Below are 16,776 nucleotides of genomic sequence, written 5' to 3'. Positions count from 1 at the left end.
GTAACAAGTGACAGGACAAGAGGAAATGGCCTCAAGTTGCACCAGGGGAGGTTTAGATTGGATATTAGGAAAAAATTCTTCCTGGAAGGGGCTGTCGGGCATTGGAACAGGCTGCCCAGGGCAGTGGTGGAGTCACCATCCCTGGGGGGGTTTAAAAGGTATTTAGGCGAGGTTCTTTGGGACATGGTTTAGTGCTAGAGTTAGGTTAGGTTATGGTTGGACTCGATGATCCTGAGGGTCTCTTCCAACCAAAATGTTTCTATTCTGTTCTGTTCTGTTCTGTTCTTTTTTGCTTTCTTCTGTCAGTCATCCAGTTGCCTTTGTGTGGTTCCCACTTCCACCTTCTCTTCCACATTTCCACCAGCCTGAGGTGCTCAGAAAAGAATAGCTCAGGGCATGGAAAACCCATGTATTATTTCAGGTAGGTTTGGAGAGGTGGGAAATTTGCATTTATTATGCAAATTCCCAATATTTGTAGGTCTGCATGACAACCAGCTGTGCTGTGATCCCTTCCAGGGTTATTACTACTGAAGAACAACCAGACTCTTTGATATCCATGCCCGATAAAACCTGCCTTTATGGGCAAGAAAATTATGTATTCCTCCAATATCTTGCTTGCATTTCATGTTGAGCAAAGTAAAAATAATTCTTCCTACAGGAAGGTGAATGGCCTGTGAGTCTACCCAGTGCAGGATCGTGCCCAGTCCACCGATCCCGATCCCAGGAACACCGGGCAGAGCGTTCTCTGCTCTGGGATCACACGCCGGTGGTTCCCGTCTCCTCGACGTGGGTTGAAGTGCCATTGTAGCCACATTTCTGCAGTTCGTAAGCACAAAGACTCAACTGTGAGCTATGAAATGCTGGCGTTCAGCCAACCAGCCATTTCTTTTCTTCATTCCCTGTCATTAAAGCTGTGGGTTGCTCCAGGGCGCAGTGTTTTGCTCTTCTTAAGTGGAACTGTTAACGACCCAATTTAGAGCGATGTAAAGTGCACCCAAATTCCACAGTGACTTCTAAATCCACATAACATTAATGATAATCTGTAATTAATAGCTGCAATCAAAAGGAATTGTAGTTCAGTAATTAGATATTTAGGATTAAAGTATTAGCATATAAAAAAGGCCTCTTAAAAACCTCTTCTTCTGAGATCCCATGGAAGAAAACAGTTTTTAACTGATATGACCTTAGCCCAAGACCAAGTTACTGGAAATATTGCAGTCAGCCCAGACTTGTGTAGTCCTTAGACTATTGCCAAAACATTTAAAGGTACTTTAAGAGTTTGCAGATACTCGGTACATAGCAATCACATAATTTTCTGATGATGCTGCCCATTGATATTCCAGAACGAATATGAAGAGTGATGTGTTTCAGAATAAGCTTTAACCTCCCCAGTAGGCCTTTTGGGGTGGTTATCACTGGTATCCTGTAAGTACAGCCAACCCCAGTGACCCACCTTTGAGCCAAAAGCTTTCCTGGTGTATCCTTATCGAAGAGGGCAGACCCCCAAGACAAGGGAAGGCAGAGGTGTCAGGTGCATTTGGGCGTCCTGCCCCGTAATCATAAATAGGGCCCTGTGATTGTTTCTGATGATGCACCAGAAATGGGCGGATCCTTCGATTTATCTCCAGCCCTCAGGAGCTGGAGGCGTTTAGAAAAAGGCTGTTCCTGGCGTACGTGCCGATGAAAGTGCCGGTAGCAGCGATGAGATGCTCTGATAGATGGAGTAGAAATGAAGTTCTTAACAGTTTCCAGTCCTGCACTAAATTAAATCATCCTGCTGCACGTCTTCACTTTTGAAGCTAAAAATGAATGTATTGTATATCTGAAATCCACAGAGCTTAAATTGTTCCTTGCTGTTGAAAATTGCCCTATCTAATGCCGATTACTAAGCTACCCCAGGCTACCAGTAATGATACACCACACATAAATCACAGATAGATATGCTTGAAAGTTTTATGTTCTCAGAATGTGAGCAAAATTAACCATTTGAAAGTTATTAGCATCGCGCAAAGTCGTCTCTGCCCCCATCTGCACGGAACGGCCTGAAGAGCTTCAGCGGGTCCTTTAAGCAGCTTTGCCTTTGCTTTTTCAGCCGTGGAGTACCCAGGTGGAGGAAAGCTATATGAACTAGTTAAAGTTACGCATTTGAAGGAGAAATGCCATCATGCAGCATTTCATCTTGCTTACCAAATAGATCTTTAGTGAAGGCCTGTTCTCCAGCAGTTTTTATTGCATATAATTTGTAGGCTCCTCACTTTCAAAATATTTAGAATGGCAGCTTGACTCTTTTTGCAGGAATATATTTTTACATGGATTGTGTTTGCTGTAGGTTATATATACACTGTATTTTTTATATATCTTTGTGTACTGACATTGCTATATTCATAACTAATCAATGGAAGGTTTGCCATTGACCTATGGTATTGCATACTAATAAAGGCAGTGTATTCTTATATTCTCCTGCCTTACTTGAAGAGCAGAAACACTCTCAACTATTTCCCATTTTCATGCAGTTTCATTCAGCTTGTTGAAGTATTTTTGATTCCGGCCTCCTTTTGAAACACAAGAACCGTATAATGCAGACATGTCTGCTGACATGCAGAGATACTGATGTCATGAAAATAAAATCCTTTCACACGTTAAAGATACAAGGAAAAATTGAGGTATACATTAAGGAAATTTCAGGATGGTGCCAGTTTTGAAACAGATGAGAAAATTATCAAAGAACAGATTAAATCCATGACAGTCTGCAGAAAGTATGTTGAGATTTCCTTCAGCGCCTCCCGGGTGGGCTGCGGATGGGCTGGGAACTGCCCGATTGCAAAATGCAATATCTCGGGAGATCAGATGAAAATGTGCGGGGAGCTTACAAAGGATCAGCAGGACAGAGAACACGAAAGGAGAAAAAAGGAAGATGGGAAGATAGGGCTGAGAGAAAAACAGCCGGGAGGCAGATCTGTGGGGAGATCCTGGAACAGATCAGTCAGGTGGGATCGAGACACAGGGAAAGATGAAGCGTCGCTCTGGAATGTGCAGGAAAGCAAAATATACTGAGCACTTCATCTAATTAGATTTTGGTCTAAGTCTGTATAACTTTCTCTCTGATTTCTGTTTTTCCAATATTGTATCCAGGTAGGATAGCTGAGGAGTCTGTTTTCTGAAGGTTTTTATTCACCTCTTTAAGGGGCGTTGACTCTTCTTCTAGATCTGCTGCTAGAAAGTAGTTATCGGTGATTTGGCCAAAATTCTTGTGTCCAAATCCCCTGTGAGGTTATCCTGTCTGGACCCTCCTGGCAGTGTGGGATAACTCCCCATTTGTATCCCCCTTTAACCAATCTTGTTTTTAGTGTCTCATGAAATTGGGGTTTTAGCATTTCCTTAGGCAATTTCCTTTGCTGGTTAAATCTCACTCGGGGTAGGCTTTCTGTGCAGTTGCAGAAAGAAATTCACAAATGGAAAACTTCTTTTATTTAAACATTTGTTTTGGATTGTTTATCTTGCTACTCAGACTTCTAACTCCTTGGTTTCTCTAAATACCTTTTCACTATTTTGGGTATTCTGCGGTGAGATCTGAATTGCAAATGTTGGAATCGCATTCATATTTGTGTCAGAAGAAATTCCTTACTCCAGATTGTCGTGAGGGTATAGAATTAGGGTATAGAATAACCAGCTGGTGGGACATAAAGTAGGATGCAAGATGCCCATTAAGAAAACAGGTTGAAATGTTGTTTGCATGTTTTAACTAGACGTATCTACCACCTTAAGATGTGTTCCTGCAAGAACTGGGATTTTCATCTCTGCACCCAAGAAGAAAACCTATCCCAGGCAACAGTGTGTATGTTCCTATGCGTAGCAGCTGTACAGACCTCGTGCATCGCTCCTAGGGTTTTACATGATGAATATCCAACCTCTTAGACTTATTTTACTCTCTGCTTTGTTTCTATATACCAGATTTATTCCCCATTAAAAACCTTCAATCTTTCTGGGTTTGGTGTCATCTTAGTTATCAACCTTCATCCTGGCTTGACTTAAATTCTCTTTACTTCTCGTTACAAATGCGTCACACAGAGGTATTAATTATCCTGGGCATGGGTCTGGATCTTCTCGTTTTGGTTCCGTGGCCGGGATGAGGCTGCCCAGCCTTTCCGTGGGTCTGTAGAACAGACAGAACAAACACAGGAGCCCTGAGTAATGGTCGCTTCTGGTGAGAAAATGAGCCAGGAGTGTGTGCCTGAGATAAGAGCCGGCTCTGTCGTTTTTCTTCAGGGGCAGGCTTTTGTAAACCTTATTAAAGTTTATTTAATCACAAAGGCTTTAAAAGGACTGACTTGTGTGAAATTCACGCTACACTTATGCAATGCGGCTATAAAATCAGATGTCAGCCAGCTTCTCTTAGCTTTTCACAAGGGTTTTAATCAGCTGTTGTGATTTCTCATTAACTTAAGACCAATGTTTCTTAATAGTGATAGAGATTTGAATAGATACTTATCTTTCTAGTATTAAGAAGTAGATTCGTCATTCACCTGGAATGATTTCATCTATAAATAAAATCTTAACAGAATAATATTTCTCTCTGCTGTTCACATTTCTCAGGTTAACTTGTTTTCAAAACAAATCAAATAGTTGGAGCGGGGCATTAGAGGGCATTTTTAACAGATTATTTCTTAAACATCTCATTTGAAATCCAGTTGTAACATTAAGCAGATTTTTTTTTTTTTTTGTAATGGTGACAGCACGTGGGCAAGCCTGTTTCAATGCAAGTCACTGTGTGTAAATCCAGTGTACAGGATTTACAGAATAAAGGGAGTGACTGGTTGGTGCAAAGTTTAAGGGTCGGGTGTGTGTGTGAAGTGGGTGGATGGTCCGTGGGGGAGCGGAGCGATGCATGCTGAGCCTGGTCCTCAAGGTCACAGGTGGAATAGCTGTAGGTGTCTTGTGTTCAGTGGGACCTTCTTGGTCCTCCAGCTCTTTGACCCACCGGAACTTGATGGGTCCCAAAGGGAAAAAAGTTCTACTCATTCCCAGTCTGTTTTTTCAAAGGAGGCGGAGGCGGATGGGGCTGGAGCAGGAGGTGGGGTTGGTTCGGGGAGGAACGGGTTTGCTCAGGTGAGGCTTTGATCCTTCTCTGATCCGTGACTCACCTCTCTCCAGGGGCTGGCTGGGAGTCACCTTCTGACAGAGCACCCTTTGGATTTGGCCTGAAGGTTAAAACACCGTTTTTCCAAGGAGAGGTGTCACTGCTGGCACTTTAATGCACAGCAATCCTAAATCAGTGCAGTTAGGAATTGAATTCATATATGTCTCGTGGACTTCTTTTCTGGGATGCTTTTGTTTTCCACATTAACTTTGATTCGGTGGTGTGTACCTGTTCTGTGCATTTGCTCTGCGTGTTCCTTTCAGTCTCTTAAATTGGAGCTTTAATTCAAAAATATCAGAAAATTACCAGCCTGGAGAACTATCTCACAAATAGCAAAGTTTAGTCTTCTAATGTGGTTTCTTCTGTAGATCAGATGGTGGATATCTACTCAGTGAGATTCACGGTCATGTTTGCAAAGCCTGTTTAAGAAAACATTAATATGAACACTTTGGAGTTTTAAATAGCAAAATATTGTATTTGGTCATAGCATTGTTAGTACTTTTTCTTTCATCGAGGTTAGTGTGTGTTAGCTGTTTGTTGGACATGGTTCATTTGTGGGCCTTTAATACCAGAATATTTCAAGGTGGACAAAAGTAACGTTACTTACAGAAAATATATTGTGGAAAACTAGAGTGTGTGAGCAGTATGAATGTGGTTTTCCAGCCACATTGTCCCTAACATTTGGGTTAGGTAAGAAGCTCAGCTGTTAAAAAGTAAAGAACGAGGAGGGATGGATCCAGTGGGCCAAAACCTCGACTGTGTAAACAGGTGTCACTGCTGACTTCAGAGCGATGCCATTTTACTAATAAAATAAAATACACAGGCTCAGGATCTGTCCCCATCAGTGGGTTTCTCCCCTGTGTATCTGTGCAGGCCAGGGGCCGTGTTCGTAGGTGAGTTATAATGCCTTCAAATGCGGTGTTTACATTGGAAATACTTGACAGAGTCTTAAATAAGCAGTGCTACCAGGTGGGCTTTTAAGAAAGGCGATATTTATAAAAAGTGTAAGGGCTGTATCTGCACTTAACTGCTTCATGCATTTGTATGACTTTGTGTTTATAATTTTCTCGTGATTTTTTAATGAGATAGAATAGTTGCCAACCAGTCAAATAAACGCAGAACATCCTTGCATATCCTTGCGCCGCCACAGTTTTACGAGTCAAATTGCTTTGTACTTAAAAGCCGTCTGGGAACAAGCTAAAGGGATAGTGTCAAAATAGAAACAATACATTTAAAAGTATTCTCGTCCTCATCTGGGATCCCACTGATACTCAGCATCCTGGCTCTGCCCTTGCTATGGGACCAAGTGAGATCCAGCCAGGGTGCAGGATTAGGTCTTAATTTGTAATGATTTGGGAGCTAACACGTTGGCAACCGCTTGTTTTAATTTCGAATTCGCTCTCTCCTCCCCTCTTGGGTGCTGTAGTGCTCCTGTCGGCATCGCTCCCTCCTGTGCCAGCCCAGGGTTCCAGGGCTGGGTGGACACAGGGAGTTGGGAGGTGCGCTGCCTTTTGTGTTTTGTGCACACACCCCTTCTTCCCACCCTTCCCACTCACTAAATTTCAGATAGATATGTGTAATAATCTCTGGAGATTGACTCTGAGAGGTCATGTTCCAAAGCCGGTCCTTCCCAGATGCCCGAAGAGCATCATAAGGAGTCACTGTGACAGGGAGACAGGGACAGTGACTCCCCTCCCACCGCGTAACGATGGGTTTACACCACTGAACGTGGTTTTGCTCCTTGGGGAGCCCAAGAAATGTCTTGTCATGGATACTGCCCCGGCCACTGTGGCCCATTGGGATGTGGCAAGTGCTACTGCAGCGTTACACACCAGAGTCCTCTTATGGGTGTTGGATGAACTCATCAATGTCCAGTGAGGCTGGAAGGATACTGGTGGTTCGCTGAACACCATCCTCCCTATGACTTGCTGTTTGCATGTGAAAAAAAAGGGTAAATATATAAGTGAAGACTGAAGTCGCCATTCAGCTTTTTCTTGAAAAGGAAAAAAGAATCATAGCAATGAGAAAATGCTACTGATGATCTGTTCGGTCGCTCCAGCCTGTGTTTACATGAGTCGCAGGAGGATTTTTCATACAAGAAGCCCTATTAACTTCAGTGCGTAAACTCTGTCTTCTTGTGTGCGTGGGTTTGCAGGATTAAAACCGCTTGTAAATGTTAATAGAGAACATGCTCAGCAACCTCATAGCGTTTGTGTTTTTCTTAGCTGTAGCACTGCAGAGTCATTCTACCTCTATAAAACCCGTGGTGAGATTTTAAGGTGGGCCAAATTCGTCTCGGAGATCGGCTGCTTAATTAACACAGGGCCTGGCAGTGACAGCATTTGCAAAACAAACTCCAGCGCTGGCCCGGTGCCTTTTTCCACTTTGCTGGGTCTGCTGCCCGTATGTCTCATCCTGCCAACACACAGCGGCGGCTGCATTTGAATAGCTGCTGCTCTTCAAATAATGTTGTTGCTGTCACAGTGGCTTTATAAATGCCTCTTATTCTCCTTTTGATACAGAATCAATATATTAACAGCATCGTGTTTTTTTTCCCTTCCAGGAGCAAATTCATCAGTTGTTGCTGATTTCATGCCTACGTCATCATGGAACATCTCAAGTGAATTAGATAAAGGTGAGCGGACAAGAAAAAAGGAAAAAAATATGTGAAATCAGGTTTTAAATCTCAATTCTTCTTCTTGACTTGGCCAAATCAGGAAGCAAAGGGGTCAGGAGGCATTTAAGATAAACCTTTCTTTGCCTTGTGATCGTTTGACATGTAATTATGTGTGGTTCTGTGATTTCTGGGGAATGCTGTGTTCGTTTCTTGTACTGGTAAAATGTTCCACATGGTAAAAATATTTCAAGATGTGAGTTCTATTGGTTTATGAACTGCTTGACATTTTGTCTGGTGGATCTTAGGATTTCAACTCAAAATTAACAAGCAGTCAGTTTGCCTTGATGTATTTTAGGAATGTATTTTATTATGAAATTTTGAGGCTTTAAATTAATAGAAGGGGAAAATATATTTACAGGTGGTAATTATATGTGATTTGGAGCTCTCCAAAGGGTATGTATTGTGAAAAAAGGGATGTATTTCTCATTCCCCTTCATTTTGTAAATTATGCACCGCCAATTATTTAAGCCAAATTGCTTGGCTTCCCCTCGCCCTCATTGCAAGGCCGTGGCCTGCAGCTCCTGGGCCTGTCTGGTCTTCAAAATGTTTCTAAGGTAACGTTTACCGCGGAGGATGCCGTTTGCCACGCTAACCATGCAATTTCCCAACCACTCTTTTCCTTTACTTATAACTTTGCCAACCACGAACTATTTAAACTGAAATTTCCCATAGTGGAGCTCTGCCACAGATGGGTTTTCCAAGTGTTTTTGTCTGTTTCTTGTTTCTTTTTTTAAACGAGCACGTGTTCGTAATGTTTTATGTTTAAGCATAAATATGCTTTATGTGCTTAAGTATGAAGAGACTATGTAGTTCTGGGTATGTTAAAGCAAGGTTCACGTCTGCCCACCAGGGAAGGAGCAGAACTTTCTGGTGATCCAGCACATAGTGAGGAAGACAAAAGTCAAAGGGCTTGTGTTCACTGGTGGGAAGGGGAGAAAAGCGTGTAGTCATCAAGCAGAGAATTCCCAATTTACAGCAAGTTGCTGAAAGAAGGCGTTGACAGGATAGATGTCTCATCCCGCTGCAGGACTCGTCCAGGTGCCCCCGGCAGGTCCGTAGGTCTGGGCTGTGCATTGGGAACATCCCAAAGCTGCAGAGGAGCAGGGGCAGCGGTTCCCCCCAGCTGTGTTTCTTTACTTGTTTGGCAGCTTCATTTGGTTTTTCAAAAAGTAAGAAAGAATTAAGTGGCCTTAGCAGGCAACGTTACTAACCTACAGGGTAGATTTTTCTCTAGGCGCCCAGCCCATGGTCACAGGAGAAGACATGGTTGCACTTGGTCGAAATATTTTCTTGCAAAGGATTGTCAGTGATACGTTCTTTGCTCTCCACTGTCAGCCCAAGCGTTCAGTTGGTAAAGTGCCCATAGATTGCAATATATTGCAGGGAAAGCTGTGTTAACTCCAACCAAAACCTAGATAGCGGGGAAGGTACGAATGAGATACTGAAGATAATGTGATTTTACAGTAAAATGTATCTCATCCATGCTGAAAAATAGCCCTCAGTACCTTCTTTTTAGTTATTCCTATTGGGAGGTTTTATGTAGACTAGTTTCTTATAACGAGGGTGATTTTTAGTCCATATTTTGTTTGGACTTTCTCTCATCTGGGAGTTCAAATGTGTAATCTGTCAGAAAGCAGCAGCTCCAGAGCCAGCAGAGGGAAAACTTGGAGCCCCTGCCACCGTCCTGGACTGTGTCACAGTCTTGCTTAAGCATCTTATCTGGCCTCTACATTAGTAATTAAACCATTTTCCGCATTACTTCCATGGCACCTGTTCCTGAGCTATATTGTCAGAAACAGGTAAAATGAAGTTTCACGCTTCTAATCCACCTGGAATGCTGCAATTACCACTGGTTGGGCTGAATCCCACATTCCCGGGGGATTACTGGCCCCTTTGCTTGCCCTGATTAGCATTTAGACTGCTGTAAGCTTACACACCTAAACACGGATTTACATAGGTGATTAAAATGCATTTGCTGCCCAAAAAGCTTAGTCAGAGGGGCGGATTCTCCCAATGTGCCTACGAGCAAAGCAAGGTGCACACGTTTCGTCTTGTCTAAGAGAGAAGCGGGGGCTTTAATGTGGGAACTGCTGGTTCTGCTAAAGGTCTTTGAAACTCTCGCTTGTAAAAAGCAAAATACACTCCCGCGCATGCTGACTTGGTGAGTTGAAACCTCAGAGGAAAAAATTAGGTGTGCATTTAGTTTCCATTTCTTTTGCAAACAAGCGTCGCAAGGAATCAACCTCCGCTTGTCTTTGCTGCAGTCGGCCGTGAGGTCACTCAGGCGTCCCAGTAAAACTCGTTTTAAAGCCTATTAAGTTCACCACATGAAAGTGTTTTCCAGCCAAATTTCCCAATTAAACGGCTGTCCGCATTAAGTGGTTCCAACTCTACCTGGTGCCTTTTGGAAATGAGCATCTCTTATTCGAATATTTCTCCTGTGTTTGGGAAGGAGGAACAGCTCAGCGTCTTGCTAAACAATATTCTGCATTTTGAAATAATTACTTAATATGGTACTTTCCCTAGCCCCGTGAGTTCTGCACTGATTATCTTACAACTGAGCCCTATTCGGGTTTCAGTTTCTATTAAATAAGCTAAATCGACAGCATTAAACAGTTGCCTGTTTATTCTTTTTAACAGGAAATGAATTTAAAAGAGACGCAGCCACCCGTGAAGAGCTGTTGAAAGCAGCGATTGATGGGAGGGAGGAGGTGGTTTCTCACCAAAACCTTAAAAAAACAAACAAACCCTGCATAAAAAATAAAAAAATAATCATTTTTAAAATAGGAGAAATTTAGCTATGAACGTTTCTCTCTCTTTTCCGACTGGTAAATCATGGCGTGCAGAGGGAATGCCACGAGGGAAAAAGAGAAATGAAAATGTGATCCAGTAAGTGTTTAATTATATAAGAAGAAAGAAGTGAACTTCTGGGAAAAAAGGCGTCTCTGGTGGTAGGAAAAGGCCCATCTTGGGCTCTGTGGTAGGATGTGAAGCCTTTCATGCCCAGGTTCCCAGGCTGAGATTTCCCTGGGACTGGGGGAGCTGTCTGATGGGCAGGAGATGTCCCATGAGGACCATGGCTCATCAGAGAAGTCGCCATTCATGGTGCTCCTGCACGGCCCTGTGGCACCAGGCCCTGGAACCGCTCCTGACGCTCATAGAATTATTTTGGTTGGGAAAGATCCTCAAGATCATCGAGTCCAACCATAACCCACCCCTGGCACTGCCCCATGTCCCTGAGAATCTCTGTCTGTTCAGCCCCTCCAGGGATGGTGACTCCACCACTGCCCTGGGCAGCCTGTTCCAATGCTTCACAACCCTCTCCGTGAAGAGTTCTTCAATGTGACTCTTCCTTGGGATGTGCCAGCTGGTGAAGGAGCAAGGCAGGTGGCCCCGAGCATTTTTTAATCTTTCTTTCTCTCTTCCTGCTGTTTCAGGTACTCTGGTTTCTCATTTCTCCTTTCCCATGCATTGCCTCCTGCTTGCTCCTTACACCATGGGACAAGCTCCTGCTCCAGCTTTTTATTTGAGAAAGTTTCCAATTTACCCTGAGCTCTTCTTTTTCTTATTTAAAAAGGTGAAAAGCCCTTCATTCGGCTGCTTCTCTTCCACAAAATCCATTGTGGAAGGGTAGGCTTTTCCTTCCATCAGGTGTCAGTTTATTTACAAAGAAATAGATAGGTCTGAATGACTGAGAGCCTATTTACATCTGGTACAGTAGAGGAATTGTTCAGGAACTCTTCATCCTCAGGCAAAGATAATATTGGAGTCTTTGCCAAGAAAGAGTCAGCTTTGAAATATTATTTTCTTTTAACTGTGAGTAGGATTCAAATTCAGTGGACGTTCACTCTGCAGGACTGATAAGAGAACGATGCTGCCGCTGCAGCTTCCCTTCATCAGGTCCTCCTGGTGCCCCCGAGCCCACCGCAGCCTCCTCAGGAGCTCGTTTCACCACGGCATCTCCCTGACCACGCACAAGGACAAGTCCTGGCCATGGTTGAGCCAGAGCTGAGGACTCGGTGCTGAGGTGCGGCCCATTATCTCATTGCTGGTACCTTCTCCTCCTGGGAGCTCTTCACTTGGTCCTTCTATTTCCAAAGAAAACCTATTAGTGTGAGTTTTTGCAGATACTGCCTATTTTCCTTTCCCTTTCATGGCTTATCTGCTTTGGCAAATGAGTATAAAATATTAGAATGATCCAGGGCTTGGGAGCCATTTTCATTTCCAGACATCCATGCTCCCAAGGCCGGTCTTTGAGCTTCCCACCAGTCATGACGTCTCTGCGTGGCACTGACCTTGCAGTCACTCAGCAGTCCCATGGTGCTCTGGGTGTTATCCAGAACTCAAACATCCCTCGAAGAGCTTGACAGCAAGAGTTAGGACTTCACAAAATATACCCTGAAACAGTCAGTGCTTTAAGGCTATGCTGGGATTCATCCTTAAGTATGCAAAGACACATTGATAGAAGGATCACCTGTAGCAAGCATCCCTCCTCTGGGATGGTCTGGGGATGAGATCCAGAGCAGAAAATAACTGTGGAAGGTTAAAACAGGGGATGGGATGGGATGGGAGAATGCAATATTTGCTCCGCTACACCATGTGTGTGATTAACTTCTTGGACATCTTTGTGGAGGTTAATCACCCCCTGGCCGGGGGGTTTGGACAGTGCAGAAGGGGCTGCAGGACGTCCCGGTGGGTGATGCTGATGGACCCTTTGGGTCCAAGGGATCCCAGGGGAAAAACGAGTTTTGATGTCCTTACTGATGAAGACCGGCTGAAGCTACCACCTTGGCAAGTCTTTCCAGGCAGGGAAGTGACCTCGCTATGAGTTCTTATAAGGAAAGTCTTTCTGGTGTCCCAGAGAGAATTGGACTCTTAGGCAAACTACATCTTAAAAAACATAAACAAAACCAAACATGGAGAAAACCAGGTGGATCGAGGCCTCCTAACTTGGCCCCAGTTCTTTAGAGATTTCCAGATTTTCTTTTGAAATCACTGGATGTGAATTTGATACACGTGGTGAAAGGGGAAGAATTACAGCTTTCACATTTATGCACAATTTACCTTTTTATTTTCCTTTATTGTCGGGGGGATATTCAGTAAATCAAGGTCCCCTGATGGGGCTCAGGATTCTGATTCTATTTGTGGGGTCCTGTTAGTAGCGAGGCAGTAAATTACTGCTACTTTGTTTGAAAATTTTTTTAGCCACAGTACATTAGCTCCTTCTGTTTGCTTTTCCACTGACGGAGTGTACGTTTTTATTTGAGAATTTGTGTTTCTTGAATGTCTCATTTATAAATAATACAGGGTGTGAAATTTGAAGGTCACAGAACACAACCTGAAAAAGAAACCACCCCGAGTTAACGTTGGGCATTCATGGCAAAAATCTTTCACAAAATACTTCACTTACCTTGGATTTTTTATATAACCTCAGTGTATGGGTGAATATGTGACCATTATACATAAGGTAACTATATATAATAACCTTTTCCTGGCTCATCCAGCTATCTTTGTTTATTTGAAAGATTGATAGATCAGAGGGTCAAGGGACGTGTTTTATTGAAAGTTTCTGTTCCAAATTTCCTGACATTTTTGGTTTTAAAAAAAATAGACCTTTAAAAGGCACAGAAAGGGCTAATAAGAACCAGATCCTAAAGTGATGCTATGTCAAAATGTCAAAAATAACAGCTTTTCTTTGACTCTACAGCATTAATCTTGAGGCACATACCTTTCTATACACCCTTCCTTTAATAGCTTGAGTTTTTGTACATGGCTCTTTACTGCAGAGCAGCTTCTAAAGTGACAACAAAATCCCTTGATGGCTTTCAGTAGTTGGGTTTATAGCTGGATGTGGACATTTGTTTACCTATTCCAAATCACTTTTTTTGTGATAAAGCTTAGAGGCTTCCTACTTGTGCTATAAAACCGGTTCCTGAGTAAGGAAAAGCTTCATTTCCCCTTGCCAGATTACAGCGTCAAAGCTATCACCAAGACATCTGTCCTTAAACCTGAAAGTCGACTCATAAAAGCAGAGGCAGATGTGAGCTCTCAAATGCATATTAAGCATCCACAGAGGCATGAAGGGCAGTGAGTTGTCCAGTTCCTTCCAAAAGCAATGGGATTCAGGTGGATCAGCCCCACATAGTTTTTAGGAAGCCCATGAGCATGTGTGCTCCGGTTCCCCTTCACAAGCCCTCCCTCCCTGATGGCCCAGGGCAATCTCCAAGCTGCTAATTATCAGAAAGTAGCAATTAATTCTGAGAATCCCGAATATGGTGAATATCACACGTGGACATCTGAAAAGCCATAAAGCCTCAGGCAGTGGTCAGCCTGTTTGAGTTCTGTAAATTATCCTTGTGTGGCACTAAACTCTAGAGAGTGTCCAGGAAGAGAAATCCCAACTCAAGCTGCAGTGTGTCCCGAATTCAGTCTTGCACATATACATCACTGAGGAAGCTCATTCGAAAATAAGCTGGGCGAGCAAAGGCAGTAAAGTGTTTCCTTTTGTCGCAAGACAGTTGACATTGAATATTTCTGCATGATTGTCTGGACTTCTTTAACTCTAGTAGTCTTCATATGAGTTGCCAAATCATGGGTTGAGTGTGGTATCCCTTCCCTCCTGCTGTCATTCCTCTACTTCTATTCATTCAAAATAAGTGAATTTCCAGCCAGGAATCTTCCTTTTGCCCCTTTAATAACAATAATAATCAGAGTTGTCTTCCTTTGTGAGTTATGGACAGATCAGTGATTAATCCCTTCCCCACCACGCTCTGTCTATGGCCACGCTTCAGTCAGAGATCCTGCTGGTTCCTTCTTTAGCTGCACTGGAATAGCTTAAAACTCAAGTCAATTGATCATATGGAACAACCAGCAAGACCCTCCTGTGTCTTCAGGCTGGGTGGGCTCTGGGTTGTTGACTGTCTCCAAAGACAACAATTCCATATAGAAAATTTCCAGTGGTTTGAGCTCAGTGGTGGTGCCAATACATGTGAGTACAGGATGCGTCCAAATGTAGGATCACACTGGACTAACGGGGATAATCCAAAACTCTGAATGAACAAAAATGCTTCCTTCTAGACTTATGTTTTAAATCGGGCAGCCTGTGTTGGACCCTCCCATGTGCCTCGCAGGCTCTTTCCTTTCAAACAAACTCTTTGAGTTACCAGTCTTTAAATTTATCCATCTTGCAGGCACTGACTGAGACACTTTTTGCATTTCTTCATTGCCCATGTATGCTATGACAAAGAGGTGGTGAGCTGCTAAACCTTTTGGTGCAAAGAGATAAATGTAATATATACAGCCTGTGAGACTGGTGGCCCAGCTGCTTTATCCACCTGCCTCAGGTGCTGCTTTAGGTGCTGCAGTGCAGAGTTCAATTTTCAAACCCAGAATTAAACTTTTTCTCCAATCCAGCAGCTGGAAACGGTGTTCCCACAGATGGAGGTTTGCTTGAGGAAAGGTCTGGAGATGTTCCTCTCCAGAGGACTCTGCTGTTACATGTTTATAATGGGAAGTATCATAATTTGGTACACCAGCTTCTCTGTCCCACCTGGATTAAAGCTGTTTTCAGGCTCGCGACGGCTTGAATGGAGACTTTAATTTTAGTTTTTCTTTTAATATTGTGCAAAATCAGAAGGGGATAAAGGAAAGGATAAATGAAATGACAGTTCTTCTCAGAAAATGAACGTTTCAGCGTCTAATCCTGCATCCCCATTGTGCTTTAAACACCTATTGAAATCAGAAACGCAGAGCACACAGTGCTTGGGGGAAAAAAGGTCTCACTGTGGCCAGCAAAATCCTCCTCCAAGCAAAGAGGGTGTTACTGCTCTAAGATGTGTCTTTGGTAATTTAAGATAGAGTAACCATGTGGTCACCGAGGAGATTAACATTCCTTGGCCAGAGAGGACGAGCTTTTATTTTGAAAGCCACCTGGGTTCCACTTAAAAGTGGTAGAAAACTCCAGGATTTATGACAACTGGACAGGCTCTTATTTCACAATGTCAAGACATAGCCGTGGAAATACACGCACTTTTCTCCTTTCCACACAACATGCTACATTTTGTCCTTGCACAGCTGCTGCTATTCTGTAACATCAAACCTGCAAAAAGTTTGGCCATGAAGGATACCTAATATTTGGATTTTATATGCAGTGTCTCCAATTTATGCGCTTAGGATCATGAAGATGACTTATGATGTGTTGTGTTTGCGTTGGCAACAGCTCAAAACCAGAAATATATTTCAGGCTTGGCTTTCCAGATATTATCTCAAGTCATTTAAAAGTTCATTATAGGGCACCCGCTAGTGCTGCTACAGTAAAGGGGCTGTCAGCATTTTCCAAGGGTTTATAACTCAACCATTAAAAAAAAAAATCTCTGTGGGCTGAAACTTGGCATTCAGGGTCTGGGCCCAGCAGTAAATTGTTTTTACAAATTAAAAAAAAATCAGTTTGACTATTATTAAATTATAGGTGGGCTAAATTTTATTTAGGACTTTTTCAGGCTATTCTCCCATACTTTTGTAAATTAAAATGTTTCCAAAATGTTTTTATAGTGTCCTGGTCTCAAATATGGACCAGCTTTTGTTAAGTTCTTGAAACCTTGAGATTTAACTTAAAATATAATAACAATGCTTATCCCAGCATAGCACTTTTCACCTTCAAAGTGCTTTATGAGCATTATCTCATTAATGTACATAACAGCCTCCCCATGATGTAAGAGGGATTATTATCCTCACTTTATAGCTGGAGAGATTGAGCCAAAAGCTTTAAGGCTGTTTTTGAAAGGACTTAGTTGCACAAATCCCATGGGAGCTTTGATTGGCTTTGGGTGTCGACTTCCCTTTGGCTTTCCTAAAAATCACAACTGAATGATTCACCCAGGACTAGCCAGAGCCAGGATTAAAACTCAGACTTTCCAATGGCCTGTGCCACTAGACTAGTTCATTCTCAGAAGCACAGTCATTA

The 16,776-nt window shown here is 42.9% G+C and overlaps 1 protein-coding gene across 1 annotated transcript in view; it reads left to right on the top strand.

Moving 5' to 3' along the window:
* ROR1 (receptor tyrosine kinase like orphan receptor 1) overlaps window positions 1-16,776 on the top strand; it is a 155,280-nt gene that overhangs the window by 96,137 nt on the left and 42,367 nt on the right. The window contains exon 2 of the mRNA XM_082053326.1: window positions 7,701-7,772. Coding sequence (XP_081909452.1) covers window positions 7,701-7,772 — 72 coding nt within the window. The remainder of the gene's footprint in view (window positions 1-7,700; window positions 7,773-16,776) is intronic.

The sequence above is a fragment of the Streptopelia decaocto genome (assembly GCF_964273445.1).
Source record: "Streptopelia decaocto genome assembly, chromosome: 5".
NCBI lineage: Eukaryota > Metazoa > Chordata > Aves > Columbiformes > Columbidae > Streptopelia > Streptopelia decaocto.
This window is presented reverse-complemented; position numbering and strand designations above follow the sequence as displayed.